This window comes from Camelus ferus, chromosome 19, assembly GCF_009834535.1.
Source record: "Camelus ferus isolate YT-003-E chromosome 19, BCGSAC_Cfer_1.0, whole genome shotgun sequence".
Lineage (NCBI taxonomy): Eukaryota > Metazoa > Chordata > Mammalia > Artiodactyla > Camelidae > Camelus > Camelus ferus.
In genome coordinates, this window is record NC_045714.1 from 14,623,541 (window position 1) to 14,645,858 (window position 22,318).

At 59.6% G+C, this 22,318-nt stretch overlaps 1 protein-coding gene across 1 annotated transcript; it reads right to left on the reverse strand.

Moving 5' to 3' along the window:
* Nucleotides 1-15,249: 15,249 nt before the first annotated feature.
* BHLHE23 (basic helix-loop-helix family member e23) lies at nucleotides 15,250-20,162 on the reverse strand. The gene is made up of 2 exons (XM_032461162.1): nucleotides 18,454-20,162; nucleotides 15,250-15,554 (listed from the first exon to the last, which is right to left on the reverse strand). The coding sequence occupies exon 1, from the start codon at nucleotides 20,135-20,137 to the stop codon at nucleotides 19,403-19,405; it is 735 nt and encodes a 244-aa protein (XP_032317053.1). The 5' UTR covers nucleotides 20,138-20,162; the 3' UTR covers nucleotides 15,250-15,554; nucleotides 18,454-19,402.
* Between the last annotated feature and the right edge of the window lie 2,156 nt (nucleotides 20,163-22,318).

Genomic DNA, 22,318 nt, shown 5'->3' on the forward strand with positions numbered 1-22,318 from the left:
CCTGGGGCTGTGAGGACACCCAGGCGAGCCTCGTGGGAGGAACGGGGTGGAGCTGCCTTCTGGCTGACCGTGAGAGATCCCCCAGACAGAGCAGACAAGCTGTCCCCAAATGGCCGACCCACAGACACAGGCGGAGAGCACATGGTGACGGGTGGAAAATGGCAGGTTTCAGGGCGGTTCGCTGGGCAGAATAGCCACCCGATCAGAGGCGGAGAGAAGACCCCGCTGGAGGCTCAAGGAGGGGCGCCCGTCCAGGTGGGGCGCAGGGGCAGGTGTGTTTGGGCGGGGTCTGGAGCAAGCTGAGGTAGGGGGGCGTTGGCTTGGAGAGAGCAGCCCCAGGGAAGACCCCTGAGCAGCAGGGGCGTCGCCAGGTGGTGGGGATGCCTGCGTGCTGGCTCTGGTGAGGGTCCCCGACGGCTCTGTGGCTCTCGAGATGTTCTGAGAGAATTTGACCCCCTCCTGATGGGGGGGGCTGGGGGGGGCTGGGAGGGCTGGGAGGCGAGGCCCTTCCCGGGAGGAGGAAGCCTGTGACACCCGCTCCCCGCGCAGGTCACATCCAGCGGGACCCCTCCCCTCGTCTGGCCCTTCTCCTCCCATCTCGTGCTTCCACTCCTGCCTGTGACAGAACCAGGCGCCTCCCCTCGGAGCAGCTCTAGCAGGCTGGATCTGATGCTGGTGTCCTCACGCGGTCATCCCTCCGCGTCTGTCTGGGTCCTAATCACCTCTTCTTATAAGGATACAGTCAGGTTGGATTAGGGCCCAACCTAAGGACCTCATTTTAACTTAGTCACCCCTGTAAACGCCCTATTTCCCAATGCAGTCGCATCCTGAGGCCCTGGGGGTTAGGACTTCGACGTATGAATCTGGGGAACACAGTTCAACTCCAGCAGTGTGGCTCCCCTGCCCTCACCTGCCCTGAGCCCAGGAGAGGCTGCCCTGGAGACCACAGTGGATGCCGGGGGCCACTCAGACCCCCCGAGGGAGGCCCTGTCCCCACCTCAGCTGGGACAACCCCGAAGGCCATCAGGCCCCAGAGCTCCCCGAGGGGCGATGGAGGGCCCTGTGGGGACCACACTGCACCCCACGTCCTCCCTGCCCTGTCCTGCCCCCCAGGCTGGGGCCAAGACACCCCCACCTCGTGACCTCCTGCAGCAAATCTCCACCCTGCTGTCATCTGCAGGGACATGGCCTGGGACAAGCCCGCATCCATGGCTGGGGGCTCCCAGCAGCGCCCCCGAGCTCGGGAGGGACCCGTGTCTTCTGCGTCTGAGACTGTCCATAGGTTACAAAAGGGAGATGTGCCGAAGGCAGGATGGGAGACCGCCGCACGGAGGAAGCGCTCTCAACTCTCCAACGAACGGTGGTCAGTAATGACAGCTCCCAAAGGGAGGCCACAGGACCAAACCCTGGGGACATCAGTAGCTGACAGGGACATGCACACCAAACCACAGAGAGGTGCCACTCCGTGCCCTGCGCCCAGAGACTTAGCTGAGTGGCCCCTGTCCAGGGCAGTGACCATGTCACCCCCTATTTGCTTGGGTCCCTCACAGGTACCTCCCTGGCCCCCTACCTGTGGATACTCCCCAAGGGGCCGCTCCAGTCCGTTCCAGCCCCAGGGTCCAGGCCTAGGTGCCCCGCCCCAGTTCCAGGTGACTGAGGATGGGTCTGCCCTCCTCTTTTGGGGTCACTCCTCCCGTCTGTAGACACCCCAACGGCCTCCTCTTTCCTCCCCCCCCCGATAGCGGTCCTGTCTTAGAGACTGGGGTTAGAGGCCTGTTCAACAGCGCAAGGTCCGAAAGTCATTCCTGAAGCTATTTGGGCCCTTTGGGGCCGGGATGTCCTCTCCACCGTCAGAGCGTCGGGAACAGGAAGACTCGCCCCTCCACGCCGCCCACTGCCCCGTGTGTTCCCACACCTCTGCGCAGTTGGCTCCTCCATCCCCTCAGGGTCACTCAGCCTCCACGGCCGCGCCCCCAGGCAGCCCTGGGCCCCCTCGGCCACGGGACTGTCGGGCTGGGCACAGGCAGCACCTCTTCCCCGCTCTGCTGGCGGGGTGGGGGGCTGCAGAGGCGGGAGACGCAGGGGCAGCGCTGCAGGGCCTCGGGCCCCCTGTGGACCCTCAGCACCATGGCTCCCTGGAGCTTTTCCCCAGGCTGATGAGACCTCAAGGTGTGTCCGTGCCTCCTCCCCCTCCAGCACCTTCGCCCTGAACGCAGACAGATCCCAAGGCACCAGCCCGCGAGGGCACCGGAGCTGCAGATCCCCCGCGCCCTCCCCGACTCCAGGACAGTCTCCACAAACTGGGGGCTTTTCCGAATTCCTCAGTCATCTTTCCTCGTGGCCACACACACTATTTTCATCATTCCCGTTGCCACGTTTCCTTTGCTGAAATGGTTTTCACCAGGGTTGATTCTTTCACGTGAAAAACACACCTCAAGGCTTGGCTACGTGGTCTGTGTCAAAACTGGCCTGTTACGACGTCTGGTCTCTTTGGGGCCTGTGTCCACCTCACCCGCTTGTCCGGGGCAGGTCTGAAGGCCTAACCGTTGCCAGGCAGAACTTTTCCTTCCATCAACCCTAGGTCAACACCAAATGCAGCCTTGAACTGAGCCCAGAAGCACGGCACAGGCCCTGGGCAAAGAACGGCCACGTCTAGGGCAAGATGGACGTCCTGGGGCCAAAAGAGCTGGACCAAAGTCCCCAGAGCCAGCTGGTCACTGCGCCTGACCCAAGTCTGATGCCCCAGCCCCGTCCTCCTGCTCCATGCGGCTCTGGTCAGGGATGCAGCTCCTGCAAGCCAGGGCCTCATTAACCCCGAGTCCAGTGGTGCTGGGGTGCTGGTGGGCTTCCCGTTCCTGCCACTCTGATGCAAACTCCTCCTCATCTTCAGCGATCCATCCATGTTGAGTCGTAACTGTGGGCAGCAAGATGCCTCAGGCCAGATGTCTGTTGTTCGGAAACAGTGGGACTTGGGAAGTGGGCAGCCAGTTGTCTTAACCTGCCAGCACGGAGACCCCGTCAGAGCAACCCCAGCCCTGCTCTGGCTTCCAAATTAGCACCCCGAGGGCCTCGCCCCTGCTCAGACCCCATCCTGGGCCTGGGACCCTGGGCTGGAGTTGCCTCCAGAATTGGCCCTAATTGGCAGCTCTGGGCAAGATGAGAGGCAGGGGCCTGCAGCTGCATCTTGGTGCATGGAGGTCCCTCTTCCATGGTCAGCGTGGGGTGACGACTCTGCCAGGGGTGGTGGGGACAGTCAGGGCAGCCCGGGCCCTGGAGCCTCATCTGGGGCCCCAAGCGATGCTCCGCCTCTCGTGGCCCATTCCGTGGCTGTGGCCGTTCTGGGGACACGCCTGCCTGTTTACAAACCCGTGTCTTTGTCCTGGGCAGAAACAATCCTGTCTCGGGCTCACAAGCAAGATTCAAAAGGGTTTGAAGAATAAATGTTTTCCTAAGTTTTAGCTGACATTCAATTTTAATGACTTTTTAAACAAAGTAACTATTAAACGAGTGCATTTTATGGCCTCCTGACATCTGCCAGGTGCTTGTGCCCACATGGGGAGCAGCTGCTGTCTGCGCCCCGCTAACAGCTCTTGAAGCACAAGCCCTTGGCGTCCCCCTTTGTATGTGGCACTGCCAATGGCCAATTTGTTCTTCAGAAGTGGCCGCGTTGGCCTGTCAATCAGCTCTTGCCTTAGGCACTCTTTTGGTGATTAGAAGCCCCTCGGAGAGCGAGAACTCCAAATTAGTTTTAAATAAAAAATAAGAATATTCATGCTGCTGAACATCTAAAGGTAAGAGAGACAACAGAACCCAAACAGGCCAGCTCGGGCTGGGTGCTGCCGGCAGAGGGGCCCGTGGGCCCGGACCTGCGGGGGGCCCCCAGGGATGGGGATGGGGTGCAGGTGCCCCGGGGTCAGCCTGAGATGCACGGACACAGGAGAGCAAGACTGGCGGACCGTTTCATGTTTACTCGGTGCCTTTGCCAGGACATGAAAGCTCACCCGGAGGAGGAGGAGGGAAGAGCCGATCTCCTTGAGAGGAGGACAGCGTCCCCTTGGAAGAAGTGATGAGGACACGGTGTCTCCAGTGGGGGCTGCATGGGCACCCCGGCCACCATGCAATGCGATGTGATGCCCACACTCCCCTCCTCCTTCCTCCGCCTCCCAGGGCCCCCGAGTCTCTCCCGGGGTCAAGCCGAGCAGGTTCAGCCCCTGCTGCCACCCTCACGCCTGCTGTCGTCCCTTCTTGGGCTCGGGGTGATCACTGTGTGAACCCCTTCCAGAGTCCTGGCTGGGCTCCCGGCCCCCAGCCCTGTCCAAGGTGCTGACTTGAGGCATCAACCCTGCCTTCTAACCAGTTCAGCAAACAGGCCTGGATTGCTTGTGGGCCAAGGAAAGTCAGGGCGGCTTCCCTGAAGAGGTGGCATCCAGCTGGGATCTGGTGGATGAGACAGGCTGCGGAAACAGGCATGCAAAGTTCTGGTGGGCTCAGAGCGGGCAGGCTAAGGCCTCGCTCTGCCAGCTTGGGAAACTGCTGTTTGCAGAGCGATTGTCGGGGTGACTTGGCTGCCTGGAAGCCTCCGGAATCTCCTCTGCTGTCTGGAATGTCCTGGCACAAGGGTTGAGGTTGGATCCAGGGATGCAGAGGTGCCCAGGCCAACCTGCCGTGGGTTCTCTTGGGGGCTGTCTCGGTCCTCACCCGCCAAGAGCCTGCAGACGGGGGTGCAGGTGAGAGACTGGGGGAGCAGGCAGGCTGAGAGAGGGCGGGGGTCCTGGGGGTGGGCAGGTGCCATGACTGCACTCAGGGTAGGGGTAGCGGAGGGCCCTGGGTGTCATGGGAATGGAGGGGCCGAGAGCGGAGGCAGTGGGGCTGGGGAGAGCAGGGTGGCCCATCCAAGGCCAGTGGGGTCTGGGTGCAGGGGCACTGCCCACTGACCTCCAGCCTCTCTGAGGACAGGACATGTGACCCACAGCCACCTTGATCGTCTGCTCAGACTGTGCTCTACAGCACCCGCCTCCAGCCTCCTCCCCTGTCTCCTTCCAGGTGTGTCCTTCTGGAGGCTAGGTGGCTGCTCCAGGCCTGAAAGGTCTGTTTCCCCTTGGCATCCAGGATCTGTCCCTCCACACTGTGTCCATCTCAGCATCTCCTGTTGGCCTGGCCCTGGGCTGGGCATTCCAGGATGGGGTCGCCAGACTGTGTGTAGCCCCGGAGCTGGGTGCCCTTCTCCGCTGGAGGCTGGACACTGGGAGCCTGAGGACCCAAGGGTTGGGGCAGCCCCAAGGGGTGTGGTCGGAACACCCCCTTGATCTCTGACCTGAGGCTGGGTCCTGGCACCCGGCGTCCTCCCCGCTGGTCCAGGTGCAGTAGGATGAGCCTGGAGAAAGAATTATGTTTAGGTCAGAAAACAAGTGATGTCCTCCCTTGCCCACCCCTCCCAGCCCCCTCAGCCCAAGGTCACAGCCCCCAGGACCACATCTAGGGCTGTAGCTCTCACCTTCCCAGGGCTCCTGGGTAACATGTCCTTAATAGACAAACATAAATCCATTCTACGGCCCCTTCATCCTGGAGTTGGTGCTCAGGATTTTGGGGAGAGAGACCAGTGGGCAGGAGAAGCGGGTCTGGTCTGCACAGCAGAGGCTGCGCCTCGCTGGACACACCGGCTGGTTTTGGCTGCTCCTGTGAAAACTGGAGGTGGCTGGGGAGAGGGTGTGGGACCCTCTGCCCCCCACTGCGAGCCCTCGCTGCTGGAGCCAGGCTGCCGTGCCCCAGCCCTCTGGCCACCTCCTGGGACTCCTTAGGAGTTTCCGAGCCCGGGGTCCAGCTGGAGCTGGCAGGCCCTGCCGCCCTCTGCTGGCACCCAGAGGACTTGCTGCAGCCCCGGCAGGAGCTCTGGACCCAGACCTGGGCTGAGGCCTTGCCTGGAAGCTGCATGACCTCCGCCAGTGACGCTAGGGTCACCCTCTGAGAAGTGTGAGGGACCATGGCTAAAACCGGGCCACTGTGGGAGGAGGGGCGTGGGGAGGGGCTCAGGGAATGGGGTGATCACAGGCAGGCGAGCTGCCCTAGAACCCGCCTTCTTTCTACAGCAATGCCCCACTGCTTTGGGCAGAAAGCAGACTCCCCAGCCCCACACTGGTCCTCCCTCCGCCGCCCTGACCTCCGCTCAGCCAGGCACCAGGCACTGCTCCTGACTTCGCTCTCCGCCAGGTCATCCTTCGCTCATCCCTGGGGCCATGATGCTGCTGCCTCAGGGCCTCTGCACATGCTTTCCCCTGCCTGGATCCCCCCACCCCCATTCTCCCAAGCCCAGCCTAACGTCACCTCCTCTGAGAAGCTCTTCTCCATCTCAAGCTAACTCACCTGGTTGTGGTCTGTGCGTCCTGCCAGGGCTGAGGCCAGCAGTGCTTGCTCATTGACGTCCTCCGCAGACAGCTGTGCCCAGTGCACAGGGGACCCTTGATCACGAGCGACCTTTGGTGATCAGTCAGGGTTACGGCCATTACAATCAGCACCAGGATCAGCGCGTCTTCTACAGATTTACCCCTTTAACCATTTTTAATGCTGTGCAATCAACACCTCCCTCTAGTTGCAGAACATTTTCATCACCCCCAAAAGATACCTTGTACCCACGGGCAGTCACCCCTAGACGCTCTCACCCCCAGCTCCGGGCAACCACAATCCACTTTCTGTCTCCCTGGATTTGCCTATTCTGGGCATTTCATACAAGTGGAATTGGACACTGTGTAGCCTTTGTGTCTGGCTTCTCTCGCTGATCATGTCCTCAAGGTGCATCCACGTTGCAGCGTGTGGTGGTGTGATAGCCCACGTCTAGCGCCCCTTTGGCTGGTGGGCACGTGGTGAGTCCCCGTTTTGGCTCCTTTTTCGTACTGACTGGCGCCTGCTATCACGGCCGCCCGGGTGACGGCCGAGTGGGGTCTGTGGTTCTCTGCTGGAGTGACTGGAGTCCACAAATGCCTGGCAGCCCAGGTCCCTGGTGAAACCCCTGCCCCACTATTAAATATTTTAGCAAATAAAAAAATGTTTAAACAAGCGGCCAGATGTCCAAGTTGACAAAGTGCTTAAGGCGTTTGACTGATAAAAAGCTGGAGCCCCTGGTAAGTGGGATTTAAAACAAGCCCTGAGGCAAGTGTGCGACACTGGAAACATCCCGGGCCCTCTGCGCAGGGCTCAGGTGCGGGGGTCTGAAGGCGAGTGTCCATCTGTCGCACCGAGACACTCAACAAAGCTGGATGGGTCTCAGTGGTGGCTGTGCTGCGGCAGCTCAGGCAGGACGTTCGGCACAAAGGAAGAGCCATCAATATTCACGGTCCGGTCGGTGGCAGCCTCTCCATGGCAGGGGCTCTTGGCTTTGGCTGAGGAAGAGTAACTCTGCCTCCCAAGTCTGTGAGCCTGCGGAGAGGTCGGGACCCACGGAAGCTACGACCCTCTCCTGGGAGAGGGAGAGGTCAGCCCAGGCCCCATGTGAATGCTGACCTCTCCCCAGACTGAGGGGAAGAGAGGGAGAAGGGCACGCCTGGGGGGAGGGGAGGCCCCGGGGGAGGGGAGGCCCCGGGGGAGGGGAGGTCCTGGGGGGGATGGGGGTCCTGGGAGGAGGTCCTGGGGGGACGGGAGGCCCTGGGGGAGGGGATGTAGCTGAGAGCACGTTGAATCAGCAGAAGGCCTGATCGTGGTTGTTTTTCTTCAATCTGGCACTTGGTTTCCAGCACTGCGCTCCTAGAGTTGCATGTCTGTTTCTGGAAGGACTGGCTGAGTGAGTCTGGGACAGTTGGGGCAGTTGGCTCCACTGATGGGGTATATAGGGGAGCAGACCCTGCTCTCCCAGGTGCGACTTGTCCATCCTGGTCTCGTTTGCACCACTGATGTGCTGGCTCTGACCTGGTGACAATTGTTGGTCCCCATCCCTCACCTGTTCACCTCCAGGTCACCTCCAGGTCAGGAGGGTCAGGGGCTGGGCCCAGGCCTCTTGGAGGGTGGGCTCTGGTTCGGGCCAGCGTGTCCTGGTTCAGCTTCCTTGCCCGGCATCTGAGAAGTTTGGCCACCATGTGGCCTCCCCGCTGTGGCATGGAGTCAGACGGCACAGTCATCGCCTGGGGTCTGGCCACCAGGTGAGGGTCCCAGTGAATCCCTTTCAGGGAGAAAATGGGTCATGTCCTGGAGAACAGCGCTACTGTTCCGAAGGTTGTGCATGGGCTGGTTTCGGGGACCCGGGTGGGCCGGTTGTAAGAGGGTGACGCCCACCTGGGTGTCTGCGGTCCTGTCTGCTCGGCCCAGGAGCCGCAGTGGTACATCTCTTACCCCCATTTCACAGAGCAGGATGCTGGGGCTCTGGGCGGCCAGCAGAGGGTCCAGGCCTTGGTGAAATGGCGGTTCAGCCCCGCCGGCTGTTTGCAGCCCTCCCAGAGCGTCGCGGGGGGGAAGAGCCTGCAGGCAGGCGTGTGCTCGTCCTGGGACCCCTTCTGCGACCCAGCAGAACATGGGTGTGAGGCCCCGGCACTCCTTCCAGAATGTTCTAGCACAGCCGCTGCTTCACTGAAACGGACAATGGAAACTTAATGAAAATACAACAGAGGAAATTTTATTAATGCGGTTTTTATATCAGACCCAGGGTGGCCCCTCCTGTGATACAAAGTCATTACTGCAGTTAAACTCATTCTGCTAGTTAGCACAGGCATTTATTCCTGCCAGTAAAAGACAGTATTGGGAGAGCGATGGAGCCGGTGTATCTGCACGTCTCCCTCCTGAGCGTTCGGGCAGGGCACTGGGGGGCGGGGGCGGGGGACTCAGGGAAGATGCCTGGGGACCCTGTTGGGGTCCAAGGCAAGATGTCCTGCCGAAGCTGAAAAGTGCAACCATGTCTGCCTCTTGTTTCTGAGAACGACCCAGGGACCAAATACGGGGCTGGGGGACAACAGAGGTGACCCAGAGGATGGTCAGCCAAGACCCCCAGGAAGAGGATAGCAGTTTGTCCCTGAGAGGAACTGAGGAAAGAGGGTCCTCATGTGGGACCCCTTGTTGAGACACTCACATCCAACTACAGGACCTGGAGACTCGACGCTTAACTCAAAGAAGTGAGCTCCTAAAGGCTGAATTCAGGCCCTGTGATTGTTTGTGGGAACATTTTCTTTCAGTCCCAAGTGAACTGTGCTAATGTGGTGGTTTTAAAATACATCTCCACTTCTTTGACAATCCTCTCCTCAAGAGGAGGTTTCATCCCCTCTTCCTGAGTGTGGGCTGGACTTAATGACGTGCTTTTCATGACAAAGCGTGGCAGAAGGGACAGTGGTGATTGCTAAGACGAGGTTATAAGTCATCGCGGTCCCGGGGACCACGCCGCACGCTCGGGCAGCCCTGTGGGCGGTCCAAGGGGCGAGGAGCTGAGGGTTCCAACCAAGGGCCTTGTGAGCCAGCAACTTGGAAGGGGACCCTCCAGCCCCAGTCCAGCCTTCAGATGACCAGAGCCGCCACTGACACTTGGACTGCCCCTCATCAGACACCCTGAGTGAGAACCACCTGGCCAGGCCATGCTTGAATTCCTGGTTCTCACAAACTGTGCGAGAACAAATGTGTGTTGTGGTTTTAGGCTGTGAAGTTTGGGCTAATTTGTTATGCAGCAACAGATACCGAATGCACCCAGTGAGGACCCAGGCTGATCTCCAGGTGAGAAGAAAATGTTAAGGTCGTGGTGGAGAGAATCCCCCGGCCCCCAGCCCTCAGTCTCTGCCCCGGGGCTTCTCCCCTTGCCCCATGTCCCCAGCCAGCTCTACTCACTGGATTTCTGGATTTTTTTTTTTAACAGAGGTACTGGGAACCCAGGACCTCGTGCATGCTAAGCACACGCTCGACCACTGAGCTGTACCCTTCCCCTGTAATTCATAATCATTTTGGAACTAGGGCCCCGTATTTCCATTTTGCACTGGGACTGCACATTTGTAGTCCACCCACCTTGTCCCAGAAAACCCACTGAGTCTTCGGAGGAAGGGCTGTCTGGCGGAGTCTGCAGCCGTCTGAGTGAACCTGGTCAGTGCTTTGGGGAGGCTCAGGGCTAAGTGTACAGGAGCTGGGAAAGTGGCCAGAGCAGCAAGTGTCAGTCCAGGACTGCCCACTGAAATCTGGATTTCAGATCACCAACAAACACGTTTTCAGTATAAGTCCATGCCGGGCAGTTATCTGGGGCAAAATCTTACGTCTGCCGGTCTCATTTAATGAGTGATTTTGGATTAAAATGGGAGCCAACAACAGGGCCCTGGTCTGTCGTAAATCTCCACAAAATGAAAATTGCAAAGATTTACTTAGGGTCGTTACAGGAGGAAATTTAATCACTGCCCCATCTATAACGTCGTCCCCTCGCCGCGGACGGGTAACTGAGCTGCCACGCGGGGATTACGGATGCCTCCCGTTTATGAGGTCAGCTTCCCGCTGATGTCTGGGGCCTGGGCGCACGGAGGTCGGGGTCACACGCGGCCGTGGTTCACCGTGCCGTCAGCGATTCACCCTGGCCACAGCCCTTACAGCTCACTTCGCTTACTGAAGACGTCTCCAGATTTTTCTCTGTCAAAAAAGTATGACAGGAGGCAAAAGCCGAGATGAGACGAGTAGAAAACCGTCTACCGTGTCCTGATTTTGCAGCGACAACGCCCCGTCCCGGCCCCAGTGCATCTCCCAGCGATGAACCGAATGCACCCACCACTCTGGGACCCTTCTCATTTGTAGAAGTGCCTCCTGTTTCCCTAGGCGCTCCACGGTTTCCCTTGGCTGGTTCCCATCCCCTGGTTCCCAGGGAGGGGCTGGGCAGTCTCCAGGTTAACAGTAACTGACAGGCGGCTCAGCGGCAGCCCCGGGCGCTGCGCTTATGGGAAAGTGATATCACGCGGCACCTGCCCGCCAGGCCCTGCCGCGGCCCCGCCCCGACCACTGGCTGTCACCTTCATTTAATCAGTGCTTACAGGGCGCCCGCTGCACACCCGTGCTGTCCCGGGTGCCTCAGTGCCTCCTCGTCCAAACTCTCACAGCCCTTCCTGTCGGGGAAACCGCTGTGGACGGCGGGGGTGCGGTGCTGCGGCTTTAATTGAGAGGAATGTGTTTGTGGAAAGAGGAAGAAACGAGGGGGACAGTCACGGAGCAATCGGCATCCTCAGCGTTGTGGACTGCCCGGAATTGCAGCCAGGAGCCTTCTTTGGAAATCTCGACACCAATGGGCTATTCCCAGAAAGAGCAAGGTTGGACCACTCGTTTCATCCCCCGAAGCCACAGCGGTTCACGCAGGACCACTGGTGCAAAAATCAAGGTGCTTGAGCATTTAATCAGTGCTTAAAGGGCGCGACAACGTTCAGAGATTGTGTGCCCCCATGGTGGGCACAGGGGACAATGGTGACAGCAACACACAGTCTGTGGGGGCAGGCACAGTGCTGAGGTTCAGGGGACCTCACACAGCGCCCCCAAGTCTCCTGTGCTCCTGAGCTCACTACCCCGTCTCGCAGATGGCACGATTGAGGCAGAGCGGGAACCCTGGTGAGCTCACTAGGCTGATGAGAGACGCCAGGCCCCAGACCTCCACGCCCTGTGCACCCATTTAGAAGACATCCCCGAAAAGGCAAAACTACAGGCCGGAGAGCAGGCAGCAGCTCCAGGGTCAGGCGAGCACCCGAGGGCTTCTTGCACGAAGGAGATTCCGCGTCCCCGACTGCCAGGGGCTCGCGCTGCAGGCGCTTACCAGCGTTCAAGGAACTGCGTGTGTGGGGGGTGTGTGTGTGTGTGTTTTTCTGTGTAAATTACCCATCAATAAGCCTGACTTGAAAAAAGTCCAATTACAGGTGATAACAAAGTTCTGGAAGTAGAAGGTGGGGATGGTTGCAAGACACTGTGAATGTGTTTAACGCCCCTGAACTGTACAGTTAAAAACGGTTAAAATGGCAAATTTTATGTGAAGCATGTTTCCGCACAGAGAAAACAAAGAGGAAGCAGTGGCTCTGGGAAGAATGAATGGACGGCCCCTCTGGTCGGCTGCCCCGCGGCTGCTCCACCTGCAGGCTTGTCAGGCGGCCCCAGGGGGCCTGGGATGCAGGGCAAAGTGCCACCGAGCTTGTGGTCCCGGACATGGAGCCGTGCAGCCGCTGACCTCGCCTGGCCCCGAGCATAGCTGGCGCTGATGAGGCACCGTCCCTAAGCCCATGCTGGGACCGCCGGCTCAGTCCTTGGGGCAGCTCGGTGCCCGCGGCTGCATCACCAGGGTCCCTGGGCGGAGGGGGACCGGGGGAGCCGGCTCTGCCATCCTGGCCCTGCTGGGGCCCCTGGCCTGGTTGTTCATTAGTAATTATTTTGGAAACATTGTTGGTTCACCTTCGCGGTGGGCGACAAGAAGGGGGAGCAGTTGGAAGCTGAGCAATTCCTTTTAAACGATGTGTTTAGCGGCTCCGCGGGCTGTAATGAGGCTGCTTAGTGAAGTCGGTATCCTTGAAAGTTCGTCTGTGTCCCTCGTCTGTCAGCACAGCCACTTCCCGACGCCGTGGTAATTAATCACACGGCCCCTGCAGCGGAGAGAGGCCGTCATGATAACGAACAGGTTCCGGGGATGCGCGGCCCCACCAAGTCGCTTTTTAAACCAGCCCTATTAAGCAGAAAATTAGAGCGAGGCCACCCTGACAACACACTCATCAGGAGGTGCTGGTCCCTGCCCACTTCTCGTTCCTACGTCTTCAATTAGCAGCCGCTGGCTGTCCTCCCTCTGCGGCCAGCTCCTGCCACTCCTGGGGCGACTCTCCCAGGGGGGCCCTCCCCTCTGCCTCTGGTAAATCAGGATGGGCTTCGGGCTGAGTGGGGAGGGGCCGGCGCTGGGGACAACCAGGCTGCGCGACCTAGGAAGTGCCTACAGCGCGGGGAGTGCCGCCCCGCCCCCCGTGGTGCCCTCTCTGCAGAGTCACTCCTGACTGTGGCCACACTCAGCAGTGCAGGCTCCCTGGAGCTCTCAGCGTGAGGACATCCTCTGAGACCGCATGAACACCACCCCTCTCGGGTTCTGCCCGCTGCCCGCGTAGAGCCATCTCACCCACCTTCCAGAACAGCCGCGCACAGCAAGGAGCCCCACCCCTACCTGCAGCAGGCCCGACATGGCCTCGGCAGGGGGTGAACCTGTTTACAGCGTGACACGCATGTATAGGCACACACGTGCTCACACACGCTCACACGCATGTGAGTTCAGGTGACTCCGGCAGAGAGCGCGCTTGCCTGGCGTCCACCTGCCTCCAGGCTGTGCCGAAGGCGGCCGGTCAGCTGTCCTCCTGGATCGGCCTTCCCAGACCAGCCAGGCCTTCCCTGAGCCACGTGCAACCAGCACGGCACTAGGGGCAGTGACCAGGGTCTTGATACCCCAGATTTGTGATATTTTAAGGAACACGTGTGACGGTTAGGGGAAGAGGGCTGCAGGAGAGAGAGCGGCAGAGGTGCGGGGCGGGGCTGGGCTGGGGGCGTCGTCTGTCCCCCCCTCGGGACAGCGCTTTTCACCCCTCCGGCAGGTCCCTCAGGTAGAGGAGGCGCTGACACAACGCTCTGGAGGAACCAGCTGGTTCTGAGCGTCACCAAGGACCCCACAGCCCGAGGAATGATTCCAGGGGAGAGGAGAGCAGTTACTTTCAAGTAGCAGCAGAAGGTAAAGGTTCTACATTTCTTTTGGGAACCCAGACTCCTGAATATAAAATAAACAACTTCCCATTTGCCTGTGATGTTTGAAAGGAAGGTACTGCCTTCCTAGAATCCTCAGCGCGTTGAGAGTCAGCGAGGACACTCGGCAGCCGGGCTGGTCAGTGACGGGCTAGGGGGAGGAAGGGTCGTGAGACCAGTCTCCTCCCTTTGCAGTCTGGGTGCCACGGGCCTACTGGCACCGGTGACTCACAGCCAGTGGAGTTTCTGCATCCCCGTTACTAGAACCCGTGGGTGGGTCCACTCCTGAGCGATGAGCTGGCCCTTCACCAGCTTGCGGTCAGTGGACGGTATCCAGGCTGCTCTGCACAAGCCATCCTGGGACCTGGCGTGACCTTGGCGGAGGGGACCTGGCTCCTGCCTGCAGGGTGACAACGTGGGTTGGGGTCACGTGAGCCCCTCTCTGGGCAACTGGTTCCCGTCAGACCCCCAGGCAGATGTGGGCTAGGACCCGCCCTCGCTCTTGGCCCCGGTGCCCACCGCTCGGTCTGTGCGCACAAGGTGCAGAGGTCGCTTGTCCCAGGGACCTGGTAATGCTGGTGCCGTCTGTGGTCAAACGCAGGGAAGTGCTGAGAGGGCCAGGACACAGCTCTGGGCTGCGAGCCAGCCGGGCCCCGAGTGACAAAGGCAACAAAAACGCATCCTGTCAGATGCTTCGTGGCCGTCAGAGAGCCTCGCGGGTCCTGCTTGTGTCTCAGGGTTTGAAGCCAGGTTCCCAGGCTGGCTGTGGCCTCATTAGGGCAGCAAGAGCCGCCCACGTGGAACTGGGGAGACTGGGCTCCCGTCAGGCCGAATCAGGGCCCCCAGGAGAGCAACTGACTGTGGGCTCATCGCTGTAGACAAAACGTGACTCAGAGGCGGAGCGAGGCCGGCAGGGCAGGCTGGGCTGTTTCCGACGCCCAGGCAGCTGCGCCCGAGAGTCCCCTGAGCCGGGGCCAGGCTCCCCTCCCGGGGCACCACCATGCATGCGAGCCGGCTGCACCAGGTGCGGCCAACGCCCCATGCCCGCGAGTGTCGTGGGGGACAGAGGCCACTGGCCAGGCCCATGTGTGGCTCTGCACTGTGTCTGAGAGTTGTGCCCCCAGGAGACGCAGAGGAGGCCCTGGGGTCAGGGCAGGCCATAGCCACAGGTCTGCAAGGTGGGCCACAGAGCAGGAATGCCAGTTTATTCAGAGACGCCTGCATCTTATGGGCCCAGCCCCTCCACGGTGACCTCTCAGATAATTCTGGCTGTCTTCCCACTCGGACAGCCACACTTAAAAGCAGCTTTTAAGCTGTTATATGAATAATCATGCCTCGGGCACTTGAGATTGGGAAGAAAACAGCATACATCACTTTTCAAAACAGAGAAAATACTCGATCAAAGGTAACTTGGCTAAGTAGTTCAGCCTTTCTGCACTTATGGTAATGTGGGCTTGGCTCCTCTGGGGTTAAATTTGCAAATGTGTCCGAACTTCCTGATTTCATGGGCCAGACTGCAGATGGGGAGTTGGAACACGACGTCCAGAGTTATGAGCCCAAAGAGGTAATTGTTGGAGGAATAATTTAATACATTGTAAATCCCTCTATTTCCATCCCTTCAAATGGGATGCCAAAAGCGATTAAAGACTAAAAACATATCACAAGCAAATTCACATGATAAAATGGCTGTAATCACTCTCCACGGGATTAACCAGGGCTCAGGAGCCTCGGCCCTGAGGCTGCAGGAGGAGTCCTGCCTGGCGGCCGGGGGAGAGGCACGGCCAGCTGCGCCGGTCGGAGCGATGGTTCTGCATTTCCCGTTTTAGGAAAACGGTACCTCTCCTTTTTGAGGAGGTATCTCTTCTTTTAACGTTTCCAACCTGCAAGGAGACAGACAGGCGTGTTTGGCAAAGCCAGTGTCTGCAGCGGGACACTCACAGGTAAAACCAGGCTCCCCGAGCCTTCTGTGGCATCTGCATAAGTGAAAAAGAAATCCCATCTTTGGGGATGAAATAAACAGAACGAAACAGTGGAAGCCACGTGCCCGGCACGTGGGCGGATGGCCTCTGCGTGGTCCGTGCTCCCGGTCCTTGAGGGCAGATCTGGGTCTGGGAAGGGCTCTGTCCTGGCGGCTTGGGTGCCACCACCTACTACTGAAAACAGGATGCTGTTTTAGGTGCATGAATTTCCAAACAGGGAAAACGAAGACCTGTCGGCGTCAAGATTTCAGGCACCTTCAGAACCGAGAGCGCTGGGGCCGTGCCGGTCACGCAGGTCAGTGACGAAGATGGGGTGCAGGACCCAGGCTGAGCAACTTGCCTCTTCTGACCCTGGCCAGGGACCCCTATGGAGCCTGCCCGAGCCCCCACAAGCCGGGCTTCACAGGCTCCTAACCTGAGTTGGCAGGAGTCCTGGTCTGCAAGCTGTTGGGGCAGCAGCCAGTGTGGCCGAGCCCTTCATCTGTGGGGTCAACAGAGGAAGAGGCTCTGTTGGCTCAAGACAAACCCCTCGGCCGCAGTGGGGAGGACCCCACTGTCGCTATGCTGCCACGAGGCTGGCTCCCAGGTGTGGGTGTGGTTGGCCCGAGCCAGGCTGACGCACTGGGACCAGCGACTGGGGGGACACACAGCCTCCACTCCAGGTGGAGAACTCCCGGGGGCTCCTCTCGGCCCCCACTCTGCCCCGGCTAGACTTGGTGAGCCCGGACTGAGAGCATGACTAGGGCCACGTGCTTCCTGTCTTGTCTAGCCTGCAAATGTATCCCCTGAACCGGTGGAGGTTACCTGCCTGGCGTGAAAGCCCGTGGCGAACGCTCGGCTTCTCTATGACCTAGAGCAGTTTTCTCCACTGTGGCAGCCACGAGTCACACGTGGCCACCGGGCACTTGGCACAGGGCTGCTCTGAACTGAGACAGGCTCTGAGTGTAAGACACACTGATTCTGAAGATTTGGAAAAAAAGGGAATATAAACTATTTCCCTAATAGTTTTAAAAGATTGATCACATGCTGAAATGATAATAGGTAAGGCCACACTGGGATAAATTAGTTAACACTAAATTGATCTGCTTCTATTTCCTTTCCGTACGTGGCCATGAGAACATGTAAAAGTTCCACACATGGCCTGCACGCTGTCTGGGGGGCAGCCCCGGTTTCCAGGGCTCGTGTTAATATCTTGGTCCTGCGTGGAGCCCACGTGCTCTACCTCATCACAGCAGGTGCATCTTCCGTGCCTGAGAGGGATCTTGAAAAGGCTGTCCAGTCTGAGCAACAAGGAAAGCCCTTTCCTATTTCATTCTTCTCCCAGTGCAGGAGAAAGGAGAGCTCTGGGTTAGGTGCGGGGTGATGGGTTTTTTCAAGTTGATCCCCAGCAATTCCTGCCACCCCTGTAGCAGAGCAACCTTTCAGGGAAGACACAAGGACCCCCATCAGAAGTTTCCAGAGAGTCTCCTGCTTGCAAACAGGCAGCGCCAACAGACATCTTTGGTTGGTTATACTGGGGGCACATGGGCCCCAGGGAATCAGACCTTTTGTGCTGGGAAAGTTCCTCCAATGTTCAGGTTGTCTGAGAATGAGGAGTTTGCGGCCCAAGCTTGGGAGAGGCCAAATGACTGATTCTGACAGACCGCATGGTATGATCAACGGCTGCTGTAGGGAAACACACCTAATTTCACTTTGAAAAACGACCCCAATCAACACCAGGGACCAGCACGCTGACATTTTGGAGAACAACTGATAAACAGCTTTGTAATTAAAAAAAAAAAAGTGCTTAAATTTAATTTAACTTTTACTTAAATAAAGTTACCAGGGAGATTTATGAGTATTTAAAGTACTACTTTAAATGGAGCAGTAAACAATGTTTTAATTGTTGTTTTTCACCTACAAGGGGCAAAGAGATTTTTTCCTTCACCTTTTTCTTACTATTTTGTATATTTGATGAGTGGCTGTTTACAGATTAGTTACCTGCATCTTAGAAATTTTTTTAGACTCTGTGATTTAGAAGCATGTGGCCCAAGTTGACACTATTTGAAAATTGAAATTATCAGTTCAAGGCACAAATGAACATGATTTAAGTTGATAGTAAAACTTTATCATATTATTTATAAAAATTAGCTGAAATCAAACACTTTATTCTGAATATAATTGACGTACTAACCATGCATGATTTTCACCAGTAAGAAACTGTTTCAGATTATGGCAAGTGATTTATAAAGCTGATCTGGTATCACTTTGAAATGACCCTAGAAGTTGGTGACACGGGTACACAGCTATCTAAAAGAGACCGAAACATAGTTTCCAGCACTCACTTTTTGAATGTGCAAAACTGATAAACTAATCTGTTATGGGGAAAAAAGGACAAGAATTAAACATGGAAATTAGCAAAAACCAGTATTAAGCATATGTCTTTATGAGTGAGACTTAATCACACACTTCATTTTGCAAATACAAAAGGGGCTTTTGAAATGTATTAATTAAAGTTAACTGCTGCAGACAGGCCGCTTTGTAGGGCCGCAGGTCTTCTCCCTATTAGCATAGCATTAAGGACAGCCGAGGAAATTGGGTTAATAAAGCTGGATATTGTAGCAGAGCTGCACCGGCACAAACCGGCGTGGACAGCTCGGTCCCCAGGGCACTGGCTCGGCTATGCGCGGTGCCTGGACCCCGGGGTGATGGCAGAGTTCTGAGCTGCGCACTCACACAGACCCCATCATCACACCGACTTCAAAAGAGACCCCATCACCGTTGGTACCGGCCAGGGCACAGCCCCCACCAGCGTACTCACCGTGTCCTGGTCTCCTCTCCTGGAAAAGTTCGGGGTTGGTGGGGAGGGGGTTTGGCCGGTCAGCAGGGCTAGACAGGGCCCTCCCCTGCCACCCCAGGATCTCTCCTCTGCAGCCGCCTTCAAGCAGAGGACGCACCACTGTCTCCATCCAGCTCCGCCCAGGTCTCACTAGGGTGTAAAGGATCCGGTCTGGGCGGTGGGGGGTGGGGAGTTCAGGGGCTGTCTAGGGGACAAATTATGCAGACTTGGAGGCAGCCGGCTTTGGCGTCCGCTTACCTCTAGAGGTTAGCACCTCTAGGCGGGCAAGAACATAAACAGCAAACTCAGACTTGGGAAAGCCGAAAAGCTACTGGCCTGGGGTCTTCTCGGGTCCGCAGTACCAGCTCCTTTGCAAACGACCGTTGCCGGGTGGGTCGGGGCATCCCGCATCTCGGCTTCTGCGGTGCGGGGGTTGTGGGCCCGCAGAGGCGGAAGGTGCCGGGGGAGCGGCGCGATCTCGGGAACTCGCCCACCCAGAGCTCCAGTGTGAGGTCCACGACTCGCCAAGCCGGGCTACGCTGTCCCTGGGGTGGCTCGGGGTAGGAACACCCGCCCGGGGTCGCGCCAGTCCCCGCTCTCGCTGCGGCCCTGCTTTCCTTTTGGCGAGTGAGCGGCGGGGCCCGGACGAGCACCGGTGGTCACCCCCGCCCGGTTCCTAAGGCCGACGGCTGGGGGAGTCGGGAGGGTGCCCAGTGGGCATTGAGGGCTCCAGGATTCCAGCACGGATTCCGGCGCCCCGCTGTCCGGCCCAATCCCGCGCCCAAACGGGGTTTGAGCTTCCCGCGGGCCCAAACTGTTCAGTGGGCCGCTTTCTCCCGGTGGGCGGGGTCCGGTTGGGGCAGGGTGACACAGTCACTGGGGACAAGGCAAAATGGAGGACGCGTGCGGAGGAGGGGTCGGCCCAGGGCCCTTACGGCTTCTCGTTACAGTGTTTGCAAAGCGCCGAGGGCGTCCCGGAGAAGGCGGCGCACTTGTCGGGGCAGGGCAGCGCGGCGCCGGCAGAGAAGGGGTACACGGCGGCCTGGCTGAAGTGCGTCAAGGGCGCGGCGGCTACGGGCGCGGCCAGGCCTTGGCCCTGGTTGAGGTAGGCCACGAGGCGCCGCATCTCGTCCAGGGCCTGCGCCTGCATGAGGATGTAGTTCTTGGCGAGCAGCAGCGTGGCGATCTTGGAGAGCTTGCGCACCGACGGGCTGTGCGCGTAGGGGATGACGGCCCGCAGCCCGTCCAGCGCGTCGTTCAGGTCGTGCATGCGTCGCCGCTCGCGCGCGTTGATGCTCAGGCGCAGCGAGCGCTGCTCCCGGGGCCGCCGCCGCCCGTCCGACGCGCCCCCGGGCCCGCGCCGCCGCCGCCGCTGCTGCTCGAAGGCGTCGTCCTCGTCGCCGCTCTGCTCGCCGCTGCTCTCGGTCGCCGCGGCCGGGGCTCGGGGCGCGGGCGCCGCTGGGAGGTCTCCGCCCTGGCCCGGCGCGCCGTAGCCACGGGCCGCCTCGGGCCCCCGGGCCGCCCCGTAGGCGAAGCCCGCCGCCGCCGCCGCCGCCGCCGCGTAGCCATGGCTCAGCGCCAGGTACGCGTCCCCCGACAGCGACTTGAGCTCTGCCATGGCCACGCCGCCGGGGCCTGAGAGCTCGCCAGGAGCGCAGGTGCTCATTCGGCCGGGCCCGCGCCGCCCCGAGGTCCTCCGAGGTGCGGCTCCCGGCTCGCGCGTCCGTCCGGCAGTCTGTCGGTCCCCGAGCCTCCCCGCGCGGGGCCTCTCTGTCCCGCCTCGGCCCCGCCTCCTGCTCGTCTCCTCCTCCTCCCCTCTTCCTCCGCTCCCTTCTCTCCTCTTTCCTCTCCCCCGCCCACTCTCCCACCGCGCGCAGGGCTGCGCTGGGGAGGGCGCTACCTCCCGCTCGCGCCGCTCCTGTTTTAAGGTGCGGAGGCGTCCGCTGGGACTTCGCGGCCGTCCAATCAGAGAGGACCTGGTGACCTCCTCTCCCCGGAGCCCGGCATCACCAGGGCGCAGACCGACGGCCAGGGATGGGGGGCACCGCCGGAATGGAGGGAGCTGAAGGTCTGGCTGGAGACAGGGTGGAGGCAGAGGGACGTGAGAGAGCTTTTCCTGTTTCTCGGCGTCTCCGGCTGCTGCCTCCTGTTACCCCCGGGGGCCGCCACAACACGCTCTCGACCCTTTGGGGCACCCGCCTCAGCCCGTCTGGTCCTCGCCTTGGATACCCCTTGCAGGAGTCACCTCCAGCGTCGCGCGGGCAGGCGTCAGAGCAGGGAGCGCGCAGCAGCCCCGGGCGCTTTGACCGCCCAGAGGCCGGAGCAGGTGCGGAGAGCACGCCGGGGGCCTCCTCCCGGGTGAGGGCGCGCAGCTCTGCGGGGACGCCCTCGCGGAGCGGCTGCACGGCCGCACGGCCCGAGGTGCTCCGGGCGCCCTGCGGCCCCACTGGGCTGGGACTTGCCGGCAGCCGGCCCTTTCCTGGGCCGCCAGCCCCGGCCGCACCGTTTCCAGGGACAAGTGCGTCCTGAGGTTGCTTCCACGCTCCACAGAGTCATAGTCATTTGAAGCAGGGCTCGGGTTTCAAGGACAAAACCCTCTCGTTTAGGCTAAAACTCTTGGTTCAATTAGTTGCTACTTCACGCAAAAAGCTTTCCCCACTGCTTGTCTTACCTTAGAGGGAGAATGTTCTCAGTTTCCTACTGGGGAAGGGGGGCGAGGGCTCCACCGTGGAGTTGGGGAGAATGGCCGCTCTGCTGGAGGAAGACAGTGGGGAGTTTGGGGCCTATGAGAGACCAGGGTGGGGGCGGATCTTGTGTCCTGGCCTGAGTCTCCATCAAGAAACCCCTCCAGGACTCTGTGGTGGTGCCCCCAGGGGGGCGTCAGACCAGGGAGGTGTGGCCTGAGCTTCTGCAGGGGTGGCAGCTGGGATGCACCGTGCGTGATTGTGGGGGTGAGTGGGGGGTGCTGCTCATTGGGCACAGCTGTCCTCAGGGTGAGGGGCTGGCCAACTGGGGTGGCCAGCCAGGAGAGTCCCCGTGGAGATTAGGGACGAGGATTAAGGCCAGACCTGTCTGAAGGTTGGGAGGGGTGGGGTGACCACGGAGTTTCTAACACAGGTTGAAAGGCCTTAGGAGGGCAGCCTTGCTCCTTTTCAAACCCTGGGTCCCTGTTTAGCACGATGGCTATGAGGTGGTTCAGGGCGTCACCTCACCGCCAGCGCTCTGCCACCTAACCTTCCTCCGTATTCCGAGTGTGGCGAGCGCACGCTGGCTTGCAGGGCTTTGGCCGGAGTTTCCAGAGCTGCTTCCTGCTCCCCGATCCAGCTCCATCTGATAGGAATCCTGTCAGCCTCAGGACCCACCTTCCAGCAGGGGATGAAGGACCCCAAACTTTCTCCCAGGTGGGAAGCTGCTGGAGGCCCGTGAGCTGATGAGGGAGGGTGCTCCCCACTCCGCTGGGAGATGGGTGTCACCCTGGCCTCCAGCTGCATACTGCCTGGGAACCTCTCATCAGGCCCTGCTGTGTGACCTTGGCAGAGTCGCTTAACCTCTCTGTACCCCAGGTTCCGCCAGGGAGAGGAATCACAGAGATGACCTGTGTGTTGTTGGGTGCTTGGGGAAAGTGAGTGGGTGCCAGGTGCTTTTGTGGAGTGAATGGATGAGAGCTGTGTGCACTCGGAAGGTTCTAGAAATCCCCCAGTGACGGGATCCTAGCTCTCGAGGGCTTCCAGGCTGGATGTGAGCTTCTGAGGCAGGAACAAGCATGTGGGTAATCAGTCATGGGAAACATCAGGCCCCCCGTGCTCTGAGCCCTGCAGATTGGGGGGGTGGGGTGGCGGCTGATGCC